This window comes from Folsomia candida, unplaced genomic scaffold (assembly GCF_002217175.1).
Source record: "Folsomia candida strain VU population unplaced genomic scaffold, ASM221717v1 Fcan01_Sc003, whole genome shotgun sequence".
Taxonomy (NCBI): Eukaryota; Metazoa; Arthropoda; class Collembola; order Entomobryomorpha; family Isotomidae; genus Folsomia; species Folsomia candida.
The window spans coordinates 9,085,616-9,106,468 of NW_019091195.1; the positions used below are offsets into that span (position 1 = coordinate 9,085,616).

Below are 20,853 nucleotides of genomic sequence, written 5' to 3' on the forward strand. Positions count from 1 at the left end.
GAATGTAATGAATATGAGAAGACTCCTTTATATTTTGTCGTTCTAATGAAAAATATTACACAGATGTAACGTATATAATAATAATAAACACCTATAAAGTTTATTTAACGTTAAGAATTCGTCACACAAATACAAGTACAACATACTATTGCTACTTAAAATTCATACATATTTTCTATGACTGATGTTTATTATCAATAGATATCTAAAGTAGATACAAGCAAGAAATACTAATTAATTTAGTACACAAATATCATCATGTCAAAAACGAATATAATTCATAAAGTACTTAAACGACAAGGATACAGTAGAACAACAACTAAGACACCATCATATTATTTTCAACATGAATATTAATGAATAATATGATCTGGGCATAAGCTTATTTAAACATATAGCCTTACTAACCATGCATTATGTATGTACGAACATAAAAAAACGATTTTGTTGTTATATGTGTGTGTGTGTGTATGTGTAGATACTTAAGTAGCAAATCTCGCAGCTCGAAGCGTCTTCTTGTCACTGGAATTTGTTGCAGTAGTTGCTGTTGTTGATGGTGGAACTGCTGCAGCTGCAGCCCCAAACCGTGCAGCTCTGGTTTCTTTCTTCTCGGACTCGTCAACTAGTCCGAATCGCTCTTTTCTCTTGGCCAACTTTACATCGTCCTCAGTTGTAAGCTGAAAAAATGAATGCATTCAGTTATATGCTAAAAATAACAAGAGAGGTAGTATGGCACAATTATCATTGTAAATATACATATATTACAGAAACAACTTTGCTTTCACTTGAAGTCACCGCACTTGTTCCGTTGTTGAAGCGTTCTGCTCGTTTCTTTAGCTTTTCATCAACTATGGGAGCAGGTTTTCCTTCTGTCGACTTTGCGACTGCTGCAGAAGGTGTTGACGAAACACCTCCTGTTGCTCCAAACTTTTGTGCTCTCAGCCTTGCTTTCTCTTCTGCTGTAAGGGACACAGCGCCGACTTTGACAATTTTCTTTTCATCCTTGTCACCGTCGCTTGCTTCACTGGGCGTGGAGTCAGTAACTGGGAGAGCTTGAACTGATTCTCTATTTATTGTGATTTTCTTTTTAGCAGCCGGACTTCTTACTTCCGAGTCACCATTCGCTTGAGTTTTGGATGGTGAACTGGGTGCTGGTCGTTTAACAGCTTCCACAGTTTTAACTGGGGAAATTGGAAGTTTGGTAGGAGAACCAGCAACAACTTTGGAAATACTAGCTGGAGGAATTTTTGAAGTAGGGGAGGTTATGTCTATCGAATTCGTCGTTAAATCGGCAAGATCGTCACTCTCATCATCATCGTCCTAAAATGGAACAAATAAATTAAGCAATGAAATAACAAAAAGCATAAGAATGAAAAAGATTCATTTGATTGCACATTGCAAGAAGAAATTGAAGCATATTGTTAACCACATGATGGATATTAAATTAATATTATTAATATAAATATAATTTACGAGCATGGAATCTTCATCAATAAGTGCATCATCCAAAACCGAGTCATCAGAAGGTGGTTTTTCTATTTGATTACAAAGAATTACTAATTTAACTTAGTTGCTAAAATTGACTGAAGAATTAACTAATTTATGGACCAATTAGTTCCCAGTTAGTTAGGAAATAAATAGGAGAACAATTTTTTCACTTTACCAGTAGACATTGCGGTTTGTAGTCTCGTTACAAGATCTGCTTTATTTCCACTGGTAGATAATCCTCTTGTCTTGCACTCTTTCTTCAGTTCAGGCAACTGCGCAAATTGTATAAAACAGACAAATGTATTCAGTTTTCAAATACTTCCAAGAGAAATCAATGAAAAACTGCTTCTATTTTTTTAAATTTACAGATACGCCCAAAAGTAATGAAAAGCTGGAGATGGAGCCTTTTTAGGAGAAATTATAATCTTGCCGAAGCAAAGAGAGCTTTTCGGTATTTCGGTAGATAAAAGTAGTGCAAAGAACGGACATTGACAAATCTGCCTTTGACTCTTCATTAGCGTATCACACTTCCTCAACAGATAACTTCCAGCCTTACCTTGAGACTTGCTAAGTCGTCCATGTTACGAATATTGTTTTTCACCAAAAACGCTTTATTCAAACTCAAATTTATTATTTGATGAATCACAGCTCAACGTCTACTTTTATTAGGCCGGAGAATGAGAAATGTGGACGCTGTGAGCAGTCGCAACTCCCGCTCGAATTCTCCATGCCCGTCTCTTCTCACATGCTAACAGGGCCAACTTTCTCCACTTCAACTTTCACCCACTCTGATAACCCTTTCCCCGATAACTGCATAACTATGTTACTTATTGTGGTATGAAAACTAGCCTTTGTGGCATATTAAGCATGTATGTGTAGCAGGATCAGTTTAAAAGAGGTTGTTACTTGGTTTTCTGCAAATAATGAACTTTCACTTCCTTTCTCCCGTTCCATTTATTCAACCAAAAATTTAAATCATTGTGGATAAATGGCATCACAATTTGTAGGCTTGTAGCACATTATTTCTACCGTAAATTTTACAATGATTTATTGAGACAGGCATAAATTAATTAGGCTGGTTGCAAATGCAAAAATAAGTAAAATAATATTACACTATAAATATTACGTGGGAAGGGATCAGAATGGGACTAGGGTGAAAATGAGGATGATGGAGACGATAATGAGGAATGGGAGCCAGGTCTTGATGAACCCTGCAAAACTGACATAACGGCCGTGAAGGACCATTCCTAATGCCAGCCAGACCATGTTCCAGGAAGAGGAGCCTTCATAGCGCATCAGGTTAAGGGCGTAGGCCACGTGCGAGTGGCAGTTGTCGCAGCACAAATTGTGCATCCTCGTCTTGTACTCTTCCGACGCTTCGTAAATGGCTCTGTCCCAGGCCTGACCTCCGCCCACAACTTTCTCTGTGCTGAGAACCTAGAAGTCAGCCAATAGTAAAATGACTTCTTTGCTATTAAAGATGAAGTCGATTAGTGTGTAAACTAACCCAGTACTTTGTAGGTTTGCCGAACGCCATGTCGTCTTCGGAGACGTAGTATGGCCCGGCAAAATCACGGATAACTCCGGTGGTATAGGCAATTCCCATGTGCCCAATTATAGGAAATAACCAACTGATGATAATATAAAAATGTTTGTGAATATGGCCCACTTATAGACATCTACAGAGTACATCAAGAGTGTCAAAGATATATTCTTATCTTACGTGAGAAGTGGGATAGGCGTCCATACAATGGAAATTGGATATTTGCACCGTTTGACGTCCATTATGGGTTGAGCTTCAGACCTTTCACTTGGATCCGCTGGTGTTGTTCCACCCATTATTACGAATTTTTAGCATGCATTTATTCGGCTATCATAATTCATGACGCCATAACTGTTTTCCACCTGTGATTCAGGATAAGAAAAGTTTGACCTGTCGTTTTGGATACTTTAGTGTGACAAAATGAACATTGTAATGATTGATGCAAATTAACCTAACCAAGCTAAAACTCATTTATTAACCTTTTAAAAACGGATTCCACCAATAAGGTGGAGGGCGATTTCGATCTCTTGGCGACGGACTACACCAATAAGGTGTAGGCCAAATTTTTCGCCTTAGCGACGGACTACACCAATAAGGTGTAGGCCAACTTTTTCTCGTTGGCGACGGATTCCACCAATAAGGTGTATGGTTACAGAATTCCGTTGAGACCGGGCTACATCAATAAGGTGTAGGAAAAAATAAAAATAAAATGACCGAGAAAATTTTCTCAGTTCCATTCTTTCCTCCTTATTTGTCGTTGGTTTTTCTTCAAGCCTGAACTAATTTTTTTAGAGTTTAGAGTTGTAGTTGTAGTGGGGGGAGGAACTCGGAGGAAGTGCATCAGAGGTCACGCCGCGCCCCCGAAAAATTATCCAACATTGGCGCCGCTAATAAATTGGTCGGCGTTGACCTCTGACCTGTATCATGTTGTAAATATGATACAGTTCATATTTTTTTAAAATTATCACAACGTTCTCTTTAGCTAATATATTCGCAATAGTGTCACCACCGATCGGAACAAGTCACAGAACACTGAAGGACAAAATTATAGCTAATAACTTGTTTAAAATATAAAATGCATCCCAAAATCAGTGTCATCAAATTGATGACATGAATGATGACGATTTATTCGTTTAGTTTATTTTTGTAGTACTATCAAAATCAAATCCGATCTTTTTATCAAAATTAATATCGTGTGTTCATTTGGTTCAGTTGCAATTTCATGTTAAAAATGTATTATGTTCTAATTTTTGTTGTCGAATCAGTTCCAGGTCTCTAATAAATCATAACTGCATCAGTAGAATATTCAAAATCGGTTTGCATTAATTCAGTCCCCAACTGATTTTATCACCGCCCCACAAGTCGGTCTCAATGGTATTCTGCCCCCCAGTAAATCCGCCCCCAAATGCAATAGAAACCATTTTTAATTCCGTTTTTAAATGGTATCCAGGTCAAAATTAATTAGTTTTTATAAGGTTAATTGTATCTTGATGAGCCTTATAGTCTACTGCATATGTAGGGTATGAATAAAATTCAATATAATAAATAAAATTTTATACACAAATCAGCGAAAAATCTACCACACACATTATATTTCAATCACATATAAACCGTTTCCCGGCTCACATTGTCTATCATGCCATAAATTTAATCAAAACACGGCAAATGCGTCTTTCAGACTTGCAGAATTATTGTAATGAAATCCACTCTCTTCTTATACGCCACTAAAACTACATAACTCGCTTAAAGAGTTGCACCAAATCTGACTAAATGCACTAAAAGTTAAATCAGCATCAGCGGTGGTGATGGCGCACGATGATGACGCTATACGCTATTCATGCTGCCATTTAAGCTCGTAGCTGGCTGGCATAGTAAAAGGGAAGACAGAGTATTCTTATAAAGCCATGGATGGCACAATGTCCTGGGAGACCCAAAATCCTGCCAAAATTATTTTAAGGCCCAAAATCCTCCCATGGGGGTCGGAGACCATAAAAATGTGGTTCATTTTGATTTTCGAAAGTGGGTGTGGTCAGGAGGGGGGTTTTTATGGAATTTTCAAAAAGTCGCAAATCACCCCTAAAACCACACCCACTTTGTTCAGAATTTAACGCTGATGAAAATGAGGTATCATACATGCCCCTAGCTCTTACCATTGTCTCGCAAAAAAATAAAATGTAGCGGAAGATCGGTGTTTTTGTCAAAAATCGTCAAAATGGCCTACTTTGAAGGGCTCTCAAATCCTTGATACTGAATTTGTGCAGGAAATTGTTTCTGCATTTTGAAGTACTATCATAGGACTAACTTAGGCCACCGCCTCGGTCGGATCTGAGACGGAGGTTTTTTGCAAATTGAGCTCAAAGTTGACGAAAAAAAACATCGCGAAAAAGGTGGATGGGAAGGGACTTTTGAAGGGCCACTAAATCCTTAAGGATAAACATTATCACCAACTGACCTATGCATCCTAGGCTACGGTCATAGTAATATGTAACAGCGTGACCTTTGTTCCATTATAAGCAATAGTGTTCCTATAAACGCGGGTCAAACTTGGCTTTCCTGAGGGCCGCAAAAATTCCTGAAATTGGCCAACTTTAAACGGCTCTCAAATCCTTGATACTGAATTTGTGCAGGAAATTGTTTCTGCATTTTGAAGTACTATCATAGGACTAACTTAGGTCATGACCTTGGTCAGATCTGAGACGGAGGTTTTTGGCAAATTGAGGTCAAAGTTGATGAAAATAGCGTCAAAACGACATCGTCGGGATTTTGTTTTTTGATTTTTTGGGGAAAAATTTTTTATTGTTGATTTGCACGAATCATGACCTCTAGGTCACGAAAAACAGGTTTATGGGGCAAGTTGAGATTTGTCTCACTTTGCCCCAAAAATCTCAACTTGCCCCATAAACCTGTTTTTCTTGACCTAGAGGTCATGATTCGTGCAAATCAACAAAAAATTTTTCCCCAAAAAATCAAAAAACTTCGTCATTTTGATGTCGTTTTGACGCTATTTTCATCAACTTTGACCTCAATTTGCCAAAAACCTCCGTCTCAGATCTGACCAAGGTCATGACCTAAGTTAGTCCTATGATAGTACTTCAAAATGCAGAAACAATTTCCTGCACAAATTCAGTATCAAGGATTTGAGAGCCCTTCAAAGTAGGCCATTTTGACGATTTTTGACAAAAACACCGATCTTCCGCTACATTTTATTTTTTTGCGAGACAATGGTAAGAGCTAGGGGCATGTATGATACCTCATTTTCATCAGCGTTAAATTCTGAACAAAGTGGGTGTGGTTTTAGGGGTGATTTGCGACTTTTTGAAAATTCCATAAAAACCCCCCTCCTGACCACACCCACTTTCGAAAATCAAAATGAACCACATTTTTATGGTCTCCGACCCCCATGGGAGGATTTTGGGCCTTAAAGTAATTTTGGCAGGATTTTGGGTCTCCCAGGACATTGTGGATGGGTTCTTTCTGCTGTTGGATTATTAAGGGGTGAAAGCCCTTTATAAGATCGTTATGTCCGTCTGTCCGTCTGTCTGTCCGTAGCTCCGATAACTTTTGAACGAAAAGACATAGAGACTTGAAATTTTGAACGTAAACTCCTAACGTCAAGGGACAGGACGAGTTCGAAGATGGACACTGTGACATCGTCACCTGTGACGATGACGTCGTCACAGTGACGAAAAGTGACGAAAAAGTGTCACGTGTCAATTTTGGCATGCGACACATCATTTTTAACTATTTTTCAACGAGGAATTTGAAAATTCATGTCATTTTGTGTTTGGACGTCACCTGTGACGATGACGTCGTCACAGTGACGAAAAGTGACGAAAAAGTGTCACGTGTCAGTTTTGGCATGCGACACATCATTTTTAACTATTTTTCAATGTCAAATTCAATGGTGACCTCCATTTTGACCTCAGAGGTCATGTAAAGGTCATAGGACATATCTATTTCAATTTCAACTGAAATTTAACCCCGAATTCAATGGTGACCTCCATTTTGACCTCAGAGGTCATATAAAGGTCACATAAGGGTTATCAACTGTTAAATTTGACACAAATAAGACACAAAAGTCGAAAACACGTCAGAAGTGTCAATCTTAACAAATTTTCGAACAATTTGATATTCACATTGACGTATGACACTCCTTTCACCCCTTGGTTACATGCGTTGTAACGGTTTATTACATGCTAGATCTTGAACTCTTATATTTCTTATGTATCCCACAATTCTTCCAACAAGAACTTCCTCCACATTCGTTCTCACCCAACCAAACCAAGCAAATGTTGTAATGCAAAAGAAAATCAGCCACAAACAACCCTTTCAAAATCGTGGCTGACTCGAGCAAAGTTGTTGGCAGAGTGGTATTGCTAAAAACAAATGCCATCATCCATATATCCATATATCAATTCGACTACTAAAGTGAATAAGTATAATATAACAGCTGAAAATTGTTCTAAGCGGACGAGGAGTGTCCTTAAATTAATGCAGTTGGATTAAGCAATCGACAAAGTTTTTATACGTACATCCACTCACCCTCTTCCAGCCAGAGTGCTTCCTGTGTGTGGCTCCTTCTGAATATTGTAATTTCAGTGGTTGAAACTTAAAGAGTGAGCAATATAGTCCTGTGCTGTTCTTCATTTACGTATGTACACACACATAATAGTTCTGATAATCCACATTATAATAGGTCGTGAATCGTGATGAGGACAACGATCATCATGTCCAGACTGACTCTCTACGTTTTATTCGGTGCTACTTTCCTCCCGGGTTTTCTCTCGGACCCTTTCGATCCACGTAAGTCTTTCCTTAGAGGAAAATGACGCTGAACTTACTTTCACCGTTCGTTTCACTATACCCTCCTCTCCCCAATAGTAATAAGTCACAGAGAACAACGTGTTTGACACCCCATGCCGCAAAAGAGAGGCTGCCGAGTCCTTTGATAACGCACTCTACGTTTTACACTTTAAACTTTAAGAGAAAGTTAGGCTAGTTTCTGAGAGCTGAAGCAATCAGCAGATCATTTACTTACTTTATATGGATCAATAATTGGGATTAAGTTTGTCCAGAAAGAAATTTATTAACCATTTGCATGTGCTGCTGTTGAGGTTGACATTGTAGAAGGAAAAAATTACAATGATGATGATGATACATATGATGGTTGTCCTTCATTCTACTGCAAACAGAGGCTTATCTCATATGTCTAAGGTGGATATCAGGTGCAAAAATTAATGATCAATACTCGTAAAAGCCACCAAACGTTGTGATTCATGGAGTTTCCCATTGTGCCTTGTTATTATGTTATTTAAATGACTTTAATATAATCAGATTAGATTAAGCCGTGACAGAATTAATTTGAGATTTATAGCATAAAGTGGAATTTATTTGAATATTCTACTATAATAGTAATGCAATCCTTGATTTGATCGTCTATGATTATGTTAAACCATTTCAAAGGAGTGATTATAATTTTTATATACTTTCAATAAAAATAGTTCGGCTCAAAAACGCAGTTCTCCTCACATACCTATAGTTAGCTTTAAACGAGCAGTTGTCGAGTTGATTGATATTATAAAATGCATTGCTTTCAAATTATTGAGATGACACTCAATAAATAAACCATGATGGTTTATTTTTATTTTGTGTGCCTATTATTGGACACGGTGTACATTTCACCATAAAACAGTTACTTTCCTTCAAGTCAAATTTTAGCATAAACTTTGACATTCATTCAATGGAGCATACAACGACAATCTACTTTTTTTAGTTCTTGTAATGAACATGCAGAATAAAGTGCAATGCACTTGTGCAAAGTTGTTGGAACTACGACTACTTTTGCTGATACTCTGTGTACGTAGCTGCCATTTATGAGCGAAACCTTCTTGAAAGATTGTTGTTGAGCATTATTTTGGGGTACCTGACTCCAAATCTGTGGTGGAAAGCGTCTCAGATTTGCAGTTTACTATACACATAGTATATGGAGTTCAACGCGAACGAGTGAAAACTCATCTCTCATTTCAGTGCTAATAAGCTGTATTCATGAACTGTGACCACGATGAGTCATTCAACAATATACGAAATCTGGTCATTTCTTATTGCCAGGATGAGTTCAAATAAACAATGCGAGTCCCTATTGCATATTAGTCGTCCCTCATTTTCTTTCATACATAACGACCTATTTGATAAGCATTGCACGAAATTGTGTCATAATATTAAGATTATGCCTTTCATGTAGTTTGAACATCTCTTTTACAGGTACCGCATATTCTATTGGAAATGGTGTTCCGTCTGAAGTTAATAATGAAATTGTTTCCCATGAAATTGTGCCCTTGAAAATCCGAGAAAAGCGACAAGTGTCTGTCTCAATCCCACCATCGTCGTCTCCGCCCCAAGTTTCTGCACCAAGCAAAACCTCTCCCATTGGGAAGCAGAATTCAATATGGGCTAACAAAACTCGAAACCCGGTAACAACGGGTCAAAGTCAAAGTCCTTCAAGTGGCAGTGATGGAACAAATTTGTTGAGAAATCCGGGCAACATTTTTACCTCAAATAACGCCACTGAACATCAAACCACTATTTTACCTGCGGTTGAAGAGGATGATGCTTTTATCAACGGAACATTGGCAGAAATTCCTTTCTCACCCACAGACTTCAATAAGGAGAATTATACAGAGAAAGTAAGAAGATTAACAATTGCAACCACAATACAAAGAAAAAAAGAATGTCACATTTAAAATTCTATTAAATGATTTTTAGGAAGACAACTTTTTGTACTACGTCGTCCAGTATAAACCACCCACAGCCGGTGAAGATTTTTGGATTGGAGGCAATAAAACAAAGCATGATATGCTATCCCAGGCACATAGAAGAGCAGCCGTAAGTGATTTAGTAGACTTTCATAGATTGATTGATGATGATGCAGATATAAATAAATAATAATTATTATTATTTTTTTCAGACACTAAAGCCGAAATTTGATTTTCCGTTTTATGGACACCTTATTACCAACTTGACCATTGCTACGGGGGGATTTATTTATTTAGGGGATCAAGTCCACGCATGGCTGGCTGCAACACAATACGTAGCACCATTGATGGGAAATTTCGAAACGCAAACCTCGCCAAACTCAAATGTTAGCTTTCTCAGCACTAGCGAATTCTTCGTGGTAATTCTGACAATAATTTATTCATAACCTACAAGTTGATTAATTTAATTCAAAGTGCGTTTAATTAAAAATCAAGGTGGAATGGTCAGAGGTGAAACTTCATGATTCTCCCGAAATTGGGAATTTTACCTTCCAAACAACATTATATAAAAATGGAACCATCGTATTTGCATACAAAAATGTACCCATCGCTGTGAACGCAATTAATGATACACAGCATCCCGTGAAGGTTGGGTTGAGTGATGCCTACATCAGGGATAAAAGTATTTTAGGTGAGCCGCTTTCTAAAAGAAAAGAATTTGGGTTTCTTTAATTATATCAAAATATAATATCATAATAAATTCATTATTCTTCGCCAAATAGTTCTCAAGCAAAAGACCATTTACGAATACCATCGTGTGGACTTAAAGGATAAGGGTTTCCAAATAGTCAATGGATCCGCAATTATTTTCCGACTGCAGGAGACATGTTTAACCTTCACGACATGCGAAACTTGTACAGCAGAGAACGGCACAGATTTTGACGTTAGCAAAATTTTTTTAGATCATCTTACGGGGTTATTTTATTTCACAAAAAAAGCTTGTATTATTCAAATTTGTGTTTAGTGTGCGTGGTGTCCAAAGCTTAACCGTTGTTCTAGCGGATGGGACCGTCAGCGTCAAGATTGGATGCTCAATAACTGCGACAAAGAAAATGTTCACGTTCAGCTTCCTAAATATTGTCCTGCAGGAGGCTTCACTTTCAATTACAGTAATCCCACTACCTCGTCATCTCGTCACGACGACATCGACTCAAATCATGATACTCCTAATTTCCCTGACCATAGGCAGTTCAAACCAGAAACGTCACAGGTTCAAAAATCCAAAACTTCAGGTATGATCTACATTTTTATTTGACATCACAAAATCATAAAAATAAAAACGTGGATGGCATAAAAAATAAGACATTATACATTTTGTTATTTCAGACTCTGGTGGCACCAGCGCAGGAGGTGTGATTGCAATACTGTTTTTTGTCATTGTGATTTTTGCCTCAGTTGGCTGGCTGGCGTACGCCTATTTCTACCCGCATACCACTTCAGGCCAGCTACTAATCAGGGTAAGTTCAGAACTATATGACCTACTTAATAATAATACGTTAATATTTGCATCCTATTTTTAGTTTAGTTTATCCATTGTAAAAATATTTAAAATTTCGGTGCTAAATACCTGCAACCATTTCTACTTTTCAGTATCGACCAAGCCAATGGACAAGGGGGGATCGAATAAGATATAGCGCGGCGTCCATTCACATGTGATAACATTAGTACTCTTGCAGTGGTAATGTGACAAACCAACCCCAAGTTTTGTGAAAGTCAAGTCAACTTTTAGAGATTCTCATATTCAGAGCCTTTTCTTACTATTTTGCATTACTTAATCATGGTCTGAGTCTCGTCAAGATTAAAAAATCTTAATATTATTTGTAAATATAGAATCTCAATATAATGTATCGTAAGCCACTTGAAATGGGTCAGTCCCAAAACTAAATAATGGATGATTGACATATATATATTTTGTCTTCAAACATTTAAATTAACGTTACCATTAAACTTTAACATCATATATATTTAGGCGTACAAAAAAATTGGTGCATCCACTAAGTCTTATATTCAATACGTATGTATATGTAGCCGTAGGTTTATGCAGAATTAATAGCTTGTACTATGAAGCAGAAACAATAGTTATTGTGAGTGAGTGAGGGGGCTTTAACAGGAAACATAGTATATCGTGTAGTATTAATAATTTACCATTTAACTGTATGACGATGTATGTATGTATGTACATATGTATTTGTTTTGTGTGGATAAAATAGTTTTTATTCGCCTGATATCTCCATGTGTATTGTATGGTTGTAAGTATCGTTAGATCTGATTTGCTGTAAGTAGGACACAAATTAAATGTCACCATCTCACTCACGAATATTTTCATTATGTTTTAATAATAAATACATACATATGTCATGTTTCGACTTTAACCTGTACTTTTGAAGTAGTTTGATTATCACAAATATTTTTAATGTGGTAATTCCTCCAGTAAAATAATAATTAATGATTATTGGCAATTGCACTCATTGAATGCTTTTTATTACAATTTGTTAACTTGTATTGTATTGATCAATCTCTGCTGATAAAAATGAATATGAATAAATAAACTGTCCAAATGCTGATTTCATGTCCATCGCCTGTCCCTGGCAATGATTTGTTCAATGTCAGTCATAAAAAAATAATGTGTGCAAACAAAGTTAATGGCGTATACTCTTTCGAATTTTAAATAAATCAGTTAATATTTTAAACTGAAAAATAAATAATAGTATTAAAGTATTGAGTTTAATCAAAAAGAATCCAATATTGCATAAAACTTCATAATTATTTTCATAGTTGCACTTTGTCATTTTGATGTCAAACCAAAGTGAACTTTTCCAGAGATCAATAATTCTCCTCTCAAAGCCATCACATCATTGGCCAAATATATCTCGTCTTCTTCGGATGTTCATCATACGACAGTTTTCTCATCTGATGATAATGGAAGACAGTTAATCAACATCTTATCCCGACCCACGTGCTTTGCAGACACAACATTCTTAATTGCAGAGACGACTCATCTAGCTTATGTAAATACTAATATGCATGAAATCGTAGTGTGCATGAAATGCCTAGTTTTTCAACTTTGATCCGAGCCGAGACGTCAATTTTGCTTAATGCTAATGACACGTAGGCTTCTCTTATTTCGTGTGGTGTAGTGCGTCAAAGTGGTTTTACCCTTTGCTTAATTTTCGGCCACAATCAAACTACCTTTATAATTTTACGTAGGAGTCTTTCTACACTGCTTCCTCATACACAGAGAGATACACTCATTCATTAGCGAGGAGTGAGTAAAATGACCTTCATTCACGTAATCGTCTCACTTTATACCTCAGATTTGTTAGTTGGCCCATGGTTGTGATTCATAGCAAAATGCGAACACACAGAATGAGGAAGAGTTAGTTATTTGGGCGCCGACGCGAATGTACATTTCTTTCTACATCCCTCTTGCTCCAATGATGATGAGCATGAGAACTTGTTGTATTAAGAAGATCGGGAATCAGCAAAGCAAACTGCGACTTGTTTTCATTGCCAAACTTGCCAAACTCATGGTTTAAGAGTCCAAGTTCATGTGGCAAAAAACTTATTGAGTCCATCATTTTCAATAAGAAGAAGCAATCAGCAATCACTATATTGACCACCACCTGCAGCTCTTTCTTTATACTGCGATGTGGGATCAAGCCAAATGTGCGTGTGGGTTCGTGATAATGCAATTAGTAAGGTGCATGGAAATCGGGAACTTTTGGGCCGGGTGACTACCTAATATCACAAATGACAAATAAGATAACTATTATTGTGTAGCCAAAAAGGAAGTCAAATCAAATAATTAGTGATGTCAATAAGAACTAAGAAATTCAAACAACGCATTTGAGTTGAAATTCCAGCGAGCAAAAATAAACTTAAAAAGTGGAGACAACGTACACTGTGTAAAATAAGGAAGGATACTTTCTTTCCGTAATCATGAATGACTGATCAAAGCGCTTTAATGAAGGTTGGTTTTTTTGATAATCAATTTTTTCGCAACAGATCATGCAATTATCAAGGAACATTGTTATGAATCTTAGGATTTTACATAATTTCGACCTTCGTCTTTTCTACTTTCCCTGACATTCGACTTTTAATATGATTGATTTTGACGATGTCAAATTGAACATAATGACTAGATTCACCGTGAACTATTTAATAATTTAATTACTTCCGGTTTAATACTCAATTTATCTATTTGATGAACCGGAAAGTATGTAGAGCAACACTCACAAGTTCATACGTAGTAATAATTCCCTATATAGACGTCATATTTATTATGATGAAAATGCAACTCGTAATAAATGTAACAATAAACGAAAGAACGCTATAACCGTAAAAGTTTACCCCCCTCTTTTGCTTCTCAATTTTGCACCATGATGATCCATGAAAAAATGAACCATTTCCTCTAACGGCGATTGCGTAATACTTGGTATTTACTACTGGCGTATTTGTAATATTCTAGGTTAAAGATGGACACTGAAGATCCATTGTACTTTCAACATGAATATGAAACGAAAAGTTCAAGAATTAAGTCCAGAGCAAGTAACAATATTGCTCCCGGTGGTGGTGCCAACGTTCGAAGGAACAGTTTTCAGCGTCGCCGTGCTGAGGGGGACGGCCGTCAGTCACTGGGTTCACCCCCCTCGTATTTCGGTGAGGATGAAAGTCCTCGGTTTAGGACAGCAACCGCAATGTCCGAACAGCAGAAAAATAATCGAACAATCCCAGAACGTGTCGCTCAATTTTACTATTCACTTGGTCTCTTTTGCTCATCTCACTCATATGTAATACACAGCACATTTATATATATGTACTAGTTTTAAAGCCCCACTGACTTTCACTTGGAAAGTAAGGAGTGTTCCATTTTCTCAATTATGCTTTTCCATAGGTAATCCTAACCTTGGCAACGCTGGTGGTTTTCATTTCTTGGTGAGTTTCACATATTTACTTTATTAATAAGTAGGAAATTTCCCTCGTTTTTACATTTTGTTCTCTTATCCACCCCTCTCAACAGCTACCCGTTATTCAGCCTTCCATTTCTTGGAAATAAACCAAAGGAGTTTGTGACTCCCTATGTAAATTATACTGAACCCCCAGTTAACGGATTTGATGGAGAATGGCCGCGATGGTACCGGGGTCATCCAGCAGCTTTTATTCAACAAGGTATCGCTTTTATTGATATACGTACACCAAATTTCATAATAGTGGGTACTAATTATTTGTATTCAACAGTGATTGTCAAGTCTGCTATCACGCCATGGTCGAATGAGCTGCTTCTCACGGATGCATTCAGAGGACCCTTGGCTGAAGTTTTTTATATTATAGATCTGATGAAGCAGTTTCAATTGGACAATAAGTATGTCAATCAGAATCAATAAGCATGATCAGCAAAAATGTGTATTAATTGAGTCTAATTGTTTTAAGGAGTGTTCCATTTTCTCAATTATGCTTTTCCATAGGTGAGATTTTAAAGTAAGAATTATTAAGAATGTGATCCTATTCCTTATCTTATTCTAGGGGAAGTCAAGTCTAGAGTGCTCAAAGGGAAAGTAGCAATGCTACCTGAATATGGATGCTTAATGGTAATAAATTATATTATGAAATATATGAACTATAAACTTTTCTGCTGCCAAGTTTCATCATTCAAATTTTTTCAATGCAATGAAACATTTTTTCAACATGGTTTGAATTTTTCACAGGTCTCTCCGGGCGGTGAGTCTTAATTTATTACCCAAGAAAGAGAATAGTTTTTGATGTATCTCACCATTTTCATTTCAGATTTTTGGAAAAATTCACTAGAAAAGTTTCGAGGAGATCCCGACGTATTGGCCACCATATTAAATTATCAAAGTCATCAAAAGGGACGAAGTGGACTGGCGGAAATCCTCTTGGGAATGAGTGTACGCGATACTGGGTTCAAAAGATTCCCTTTAAAAAATCGTGCAAGGGTTGTATCTTACGCCATTACATTTGTACTTCAAACTTTCGAGCCAAGGTGGTAGCCCAAATATGTACATACTATATGCATACAACTATCAACTGTATGTATGTGAAAATACAATATGCCTTCTGATCTAGATACGTCGACGGATTGCGGAGAGAGCTAACTCGCGTTTATCCTCCTCATAGGCCCACTGAATTGAATTCGTCTAAAACACATGAAGATCACAAGATGGAAATTGATGATTTAAATATGATTCATGTGTTCTACCCCTCACAATCCTCAATTTTTGAACTCTTTCCACTGATTGTAACCTACTTCGCCATGTTTATTTACGTATACTTCTCTGTCAAGAAGATTGACATCATCACATCGAAATTAGGAATGTCTATCAGTGCCTTGGCTACAGTGATAGCATCATTGTGTATGTCTGTAGGATTGTGCAGTCATTTTGGAATGGTTAGTTCATTGATTTTGTGGTTGATTTCTTGTGGGTATCATTTTCTAGTTGATTTGATTGCGTCTGATTTTCCACTAGACATTTGAAGTTAATGCCAAAGCAATATATCCGTATCTAGTAGTAATTATTGGACTTGAAAATATACTAGTGTTGACACGTTCTGTGGTTTCAACTGCAAAAAACTTGGACGTTAAAATTCGGGTTGCTCAAGGCCTTAGCAAAGGTATGTTCCAAGGTTTTATACATATACATGTCTAATAACATATAGTTTTGATTGGAACCTTTATTTTCAGAGGGTTGGGGTATAACAAAAAATTTGTTGACAGAAATTACCATCTTAACGATTGGATTTTTCACGGTAAGTTTAGTACATCTGAAATATTAATATACATTGAACTTTGTTGTTTATTTTTTCAGTTTATTCCAGTGGTTCAAGAGTTTTGCATTCTAGCTATAGTGGGACTACTTTCTGACTTTTTTCTGCAAACTTTCTTCTTTGCTACAGTGTTATCTGTCGATATCCATCGACAAAAGTTTTCTGCAGATTCAACTCGAGACATGCGATACGTGTACCCACCTTTACGAACTCCCATCCATCCCTCGGAGGTTTCTAGTAGTATGCACCGAGTAAAATCCAATCCACAAATTACAACAGATCAAAATGGAAGCCTCAAGAAATCTCAGAGTGGTATCTCAATTGTTGCTCCATCACACAATACTCCAATTCTTGTCAAGATACCCAAGCGCTTACAACTTGTATATTTCTGGGCACGAACTAGATTTTTTCAGAGAAGTTTCACAATATTCATGATTGGATGGATATCCATAATTATCTACGAATCAGGAATCGTAGCTCGATATTCGAAATTTGGAGTGCACGAGCCAGACGATGTCGCAATTCCACTGCATCAAGCTGGACCTATTCATTCATCAGCAGCTCCACTCAGTTTCCTTCGCTCTTCTAATGACAAGTACTCAAAGCCTTTAGGGTTTGCTAAAGGAGGCCAACCTTTACAAAATAAAACTCTGGATGGACAAAACAACAAGCTCCTCAGGGACCTTTATTCTCATAACCCTTATATTTGGAGAAGATTGACTCCATATCACTGGCAAGTTTTATTTGGGGTTTACAACATCTCCCTGACCGGCAGATATATATCAATATTACCATCCATATGCATCTCCGCTCCACTCCAACCCAAAGCTGCCGCTTCTCAAAGACATCCACTAGAGTTCCAGAACGCCAAACGTTTCAATTGGCAAGCCTTGAGTGCTGCCTTTGACGCGATAGACATGGGAGATGAATATGACACAAATCCAACCACATCTCCTGTTGGACGACACTTGAAAACAGGAATACTTAACGACGATGACGATCCTTATATTCCGTCATCCCCTGTCGAATTGGCGTTGACCGTGTTGCTCGCAATACCCAGCCTAATTTTCATTGGATATCTCGTGGTGGTTCTATATCGTTGCATATGCTCGAGGAACTATGCAGAATGGAGATCAAGCTGGACGAAAGCTAATGAGACTGCTCAGGATCATTACACACAAGTTGTATTTGAAGCGGTGCCACTAGTACTGGATGGGCATCTCCAAGATGTAGAGTGCATTGCAACTGATGGGACTACAATTGCGTCTGTATGCCTCAGTGGTACCCTGAAAGTCTGGCATGTAAACAACGGAGATAATATTGTAACTGTGGATAGACAAAGGTAACCTACATACATATCTATCTATTTAACTCCGTCAAATTTTGTCGTTTTTGTTATACATTATTTTAATTGCTATTTAAAATATTTGGGCAGGTATTTTGAGAAATGTAATGATAAAGAAGACAGCTATTGCACCTGGGTTCCTTCTGATGCGGAATCTCCGGTTTGTTCTCCCTCTGAAGAAAACCTCCTATGCACAGTAGCGGAACAATTGGAGACTACTACGTCAAACAGAATTTCCAAAGTATCGGAACATTCGGATTTCAATAGACATCATCTTCAGGATTCCACTACATCCTCCAATAATAGTCGTGGAATACCAATTCCAAAATCCCTTCGCCTAAAACATAGCAATTCTAATCCTTCTTCAGCTAATTGTTCAACTTCGCCCAACTCTAGATCTGAGTATTTGCACACAAAAATGATTCCAGAAGTTAAGAAAGTACTTAAAAGTAAGAAAAGATGTGTTTTAAATGTTGTCAACCAATGATGTTAGATGTTGTAGTAAAAGTAGTGTTTTACAATTCACAGCTAGGACCAGTAGCAACCCTGATTCGTTTCTGACAGATTCTGATCCTTGCTTCGCTAACTTTTCTGAAGAATATTCCAGAAACATTAATGACAGCCATAACTCACTGTCTGAATCTGCATTGATTGACGATGTTTCGGCTGTATGGTGCATGGATTGTCAAGAAAATCTGATTTTCTTAGGTACTGGCTCCGGTCGGTTAGAAATATGGAATGCAATGAGTGGATCATTGAAGGTACGTTCATTATAAACTTGCGTACTGCATACTTTGAAATAAAAATGATTAATTAATTGTTGAACTAATTGTGTACATTTATATTTCAGTGCATATATGCAGACGGTAGTCCTGCTGGGATTGTATGCATTAAGGTAGTAGGAAGCAGGGCACTTTTAGCCAGATTGAGTGGTTGTTTGGATTTCTTGGAGCTTGAATCGTCTTATGGTGGGCAACCCACAGAGAGTCCTTCTCCCTACCACATGTGTAAGACTTACATAATTGCATGCATAGCACATTTTTTCCCAGTGTTTTGGTTTCTAATATTCCAGCTAGAAAGTTTGTATTGCAGGGAATTCAGAGAGTGATGCCATTTCTGGTGACGCAGGAGGTCGCACGGCTACTTTCTCCATTGACGTCGAAAATGAAATTCGTTGTATGTGGCTAACGACTCAGAAAGCGCACCAGCAACCGATTACGTGTTTGGATTGCGAAGGTGGAAGAATTCTCACTGGGAGTCAAGATCACACTTTGAAGGTATTATTCGTTTCTGAGTCTCACAATTTCTAAAAAATAAACAAAAACTCTTCTAATTCGCTTTTATATGCAGGTGTTTAGAATAGAGGATCATGTGCTTCTTTATACTCTCCATGGTCATTATGGTAATTCCATAATATTGGAGTGCTGTTTTATGTGGTGAAATATAAAGAAGTGGGATTTAACGTTTGTGAATTTCTTAGGTCCCATCACGTGTTCATTTATTGACAGATTTTCTCCAATGACGTCAGGAAGTGGAAGTGGTAGTCACGATGGTATGCTATGTGTTTGGGATTTACTGACAGGTACATCTGACATATGACATTGATCATAATTCTTGCGCGTACATGTATAACGATAAGTTCTGTCTATAATTTCAGGAATGTGCATGTACTCCATCCAAGCTCATGACGGTCCTATCAGTGCTATTACGTACTCAGCTAGCTATATCATCAGTGTCGGAGGGGATGACAAAATATGCGTGTGGGAACGATTTCAAGGACATTTACTTAATACAATACAACTGGTAATAAAAATTAAATATATGACCAAAGTGTGATTTAAAAAATAATCCAAATGTTCCATGGGCGCATAGGACCATGCATATTGTTCCAGTTTGGTTATGTTGACACAAAATCTACTTATTACAAGCAAACAGGTAATAATCCCAAAATCTGTTATATTTTACCTCTCAGTTTCTAACAGTTGATAATTATTCTTTATTTCCCAGGGGTCTTTAATTGTTTGGGATGTCCGAAGTGGGCAGCCGGTGAGGGCAGTGAGACTGGGACACCGAGACAATGCAGTTTTCGTTCGTCAAATTATCGCTTGTGCAGATGCAGTTTTATGTGATTATGGGTCTCAGTTGCGTCTTGTACGCTTCCCAAGTGTTGTTAGTAAATATGACTAGTGAAAATAATAATAATCAATCGACATAGTACTATTTTTCAAATATATGCATAGCTTTAAATAGGTGTTCAACGATTGTTGCCGACGAAATAAGTGCCTTTACCTTCCTAATCGGTCAAGTACAAATTAGTCGCTTACATGCATATGATGAAAGTGCTGGTAAAATCCTTTGTAACGACTCAATTCCAATTACCTTTCACAAATACAACTGATGAATTGAATGTGATCTGTTGTGCTTAACTCGGCCTGTTTGAGGCTTTAGATGTCTATTTTGTGAAAAACGTATATATATATTGTTGATGATGTTCCTCCCTCTATGTGTCTATAGGTTGATAAATTCAATAAAGAATTCATTTGATCTCGAGAATTTCCTTTCAAATCACTTCATCTCAAGTTCCTTCGTTTTGGGACATGGCCTTTGGTGGACAGACAGTAGGCGTCGTACATACATGCAGTGTAGCTTTCACAAAGGATGATTCGAAGCGCAATGAAATTAGAGGCTAACGGAGGAGACGAGGATAGTAAATAGTTTAATCACTCTTGTGATCTTTTCCCCTGAGAGGAACCATCCATTCTCACATCATTTCGCTTGGATGATAAGGGAAAGGGAATATCGTCGATAGGAAATGCACACGCACACAAAGTTTGCTGATGTACATCACACTGATCCTGAGAGGAGGAAGACAGGTACAGATG

The 20,853-nt window shown here is 37.4% G+C and overlaps 4 protein-coding genes across 9 annotated transcripts; 2 read left to right on the top strand and 2 right to left on the bottom strand.

The window, feature by feature from the left end:
• Nucleotides 1-75: 75 nt before the first annotated feature.
• LOC110847094 (SAP domain-containing ribonucleoprotein) lies at nt 76-7,686 on the bottom strand. 2 transcript variants are annotated; one of them, XM_035849644.1, is made up of 5 exons: nt 7,564-7,686; nt 1,664-1,760; nt 1,474-1,535; nt 766-1,320; nt 76-677 (listed from the first exon to the last, which is right to left on the bottom strand). In XM_035849644.1, exons 2-5 carry the CDS (start codon nt 1,671-1,673, stop codon nt 483-485), a joined length of 822 nt encoding a protein of 273 aa, XP_035705537.1. In that variant the 5' UTR covers nt 1,674-1,760; nt 7,564-7,686; the 3' UTR covers nt 76-482. The 2 variants fall into 2 exon arrangements, with proteins under 2 accessions (XP_035705537.1, XP_021949636.1); XM_022093944.2 differs by lacking the exon at nt 7,564-7,686 and adding an exon at nt 2,045-2,205.
• On the bottom strand, nt 2,413-7,710 carry LOC110847096 (transmembrane protein 222). Of its 4 annotated transcripts, none has more exons than XM_022093950.2 (4): nt 7,574-7,710; nt 3,212-3,393; nt 2,996-3,119; nt 2,413-2,925 (listed from the first exon to the last, which is right to left on the bottom strand). In XM_022093950.2, exons 2-4 carry the CDS (start codon nt 3,325-3,327, stop codon nt 2,626-2,628), a joined length of 540 nt encoding a protein of 179 aa, XP_021949642.1. In that variant the 5' UTR covers nt 3,328-3,393; nt 7,574-7,710; the 3' UTR covers nt 2,413-2,625. The 4 variants fall into 4 exon arrangements, with proteins under 4 accessions (XP_021949642.1, XP_021949643.1, XP_021949639.1 ...); XM_022093951.2 differs by lacking the exon at nt 7,574-7,710 and adding an exon at nt 4,591-4,848; XM_022093947.2 differs by lacking the exon at nt 7,574-7,710 and adding an exon at nt 4,619-4,847.
• On the top strand, nt 7,506-12,407 carry LOC110847095 (plexin domain-containing protein 1). Its single transcript, XM_022093946.2, has 10 exons — nt 7,506-7,647; nt 7,728-7,834; nt 9,293-9,714; nt 9,794-9,913; nt 9,996-10,202; nt 10,279-10,474; nt 10,566-10,726; nt 10,808-11,075; nt 11,170-11,300; nt 11,434-12,407. The coding sequence occupies exons 2-10, from the start codon at nt 7,741-7,743 to the stop codon at nt 11,497-11,499; spliced, it is 1,665 nt and encodes a 554-aa protein (XP_021949638.1). The 5' UTR covers nt 7,506-7,647; nt 7,728-7,740; the 3' UTR covers nt 11,500-12,407.
• Nucleotides 12,408-13,223: 816 nt separating this feature from the next.
• Nucleotides 13,224-20,524, top strand: LOC110845900 (sterol regulatory element-binding protein cleavage-activating protein). 2 transcript variants are annotated; one of them, XM_035849645.1, is made up of 22 exons: nt 13,224-13,813; nt 14,312-14,633; nt 14,738-14,778; nt 14,864-15,012; nt 15,082-15,205; nt 15,274-15,308; nt 15,367-15,431; nt 15,549-15,561; nt 15,628-15,844; nt 15,928-16,249; nt 16,329-16,473; nt 16,544-16,608; nt 16,668-17,968; nt 18,062-18,420; nt 18,500-18,732; nt 18,822-18,978; nt 19,064-19,248; nt 19,322-19,373; nt 19,452-19,553; nt 19,629-19,774; nt 19,844-19,906; nt 19,979-20,524. In XM_035849645.1, exons 2-22 carry the CDS (start codon nt 14,319-14,321, stop codon nt 20,156-20,158), a joined length of 4,269 nt encoding a protein of 1,422 aa, XP_035705538.1. In that variant the 5' UTR covers nt 13,224-13,813; nt 14,312-14,318; the 3' UTR covers nt 20,159-20,524. The 2 variants fall into 2 exon arrangements, with proteins under 2 accessions (XP_035705538.1, XP_021948144.1); XM_022092452.2 differs by lacking the exons at nt 13,224-13,813; nt 14,312-14,633; nt 14,738-14,778; nt 14,864-15,012; nt 15,274-15,308.
• The last annotated feature ends 329 nt before the right edge of the window (nt 20,525-20,853 follow it).

Bases quoted from the DNA above. Each gene is read 5' to 3' on its own strand.
- LOC110847095 (XM_022093946.2), top strand. From the start codon at position 7,741: ATGAGGACAACGATCATCATGTCCAGACTGACTCTCTACGTTTTATTC. The intron at 9,914-9,995 runs GTAAGTGATTTA...TATTTTTTTCAG, and splicing joins AGGCACATAGAAGAGCAGCC to ACACTAAAGCCGAAATTTGA. The intron at 10,475-10,565 runs GTGAGCCGCTTT...TTCGCCAAATAG, and splicing joins CAGGGATAAAAGTATTTTAG to TTCTCAAGCAAAAGACCATT.
- LOC110847094 (XM_022093944.2), bottom strand. From the start codon at position 2,068: ATGGACGACTTAGCAAGTCTCAAG. The intron at 1,321-1,473 runs GTAAATTATATT...GTTCCATTTTAG, and splicing joins TTGATGAAGATTCCATGCTC to GACGATGATGATGAGAGTGA. The intron at 678-765 runs GTAATATATGTA...TCATTTTTTCAG, and splicing joins GTGAAAGCAAAGTTGTTTCT to CTTACAACTGAGGACGATGT.
- LOC110847096 (XM_022093950.2), bottom strand. From the start codon at position 3,327: ATGGGTGGAACAACACCAGCGGATCCAAGTGAAAGGTCTGAAGCTCAA. The intron at 3,120-3,211 runs GTAAGATAAGAA...TATTATCATCAG, and splicing joins ACGCCTATCCCACTTCTCAC to TTGGTTATTTCCTATAATTG. The intron at 2,926-2,995 runs GTTAGTTTACAC...GCTGACTTCTAG, and splicing joins GCAAACCTACAAAGTACTGG to GTTCTCAGCACAGAGAAAGT.
- LOC110845900 (XM_035849645.1), top strand. From the start codon at position 14,319: ATGGACACTGAAGATCCATTGTACTTTCAACATGAATATGAAACGAAA. The intron at 18,421-18,499 runs GTAAGAAAAGAT...TACAATTCACAG, and splicing joins AGTTAAGAAAGTACTTAAAA to CTAGGACCAGTAGCAACCCT. The intron at 19,775-19,843 runs GTAATAAAAATT...ATGGGCGCATAG, and splicing joins TACTTAATACAATACAACTG to GACCATGCATATTGTTCCAG.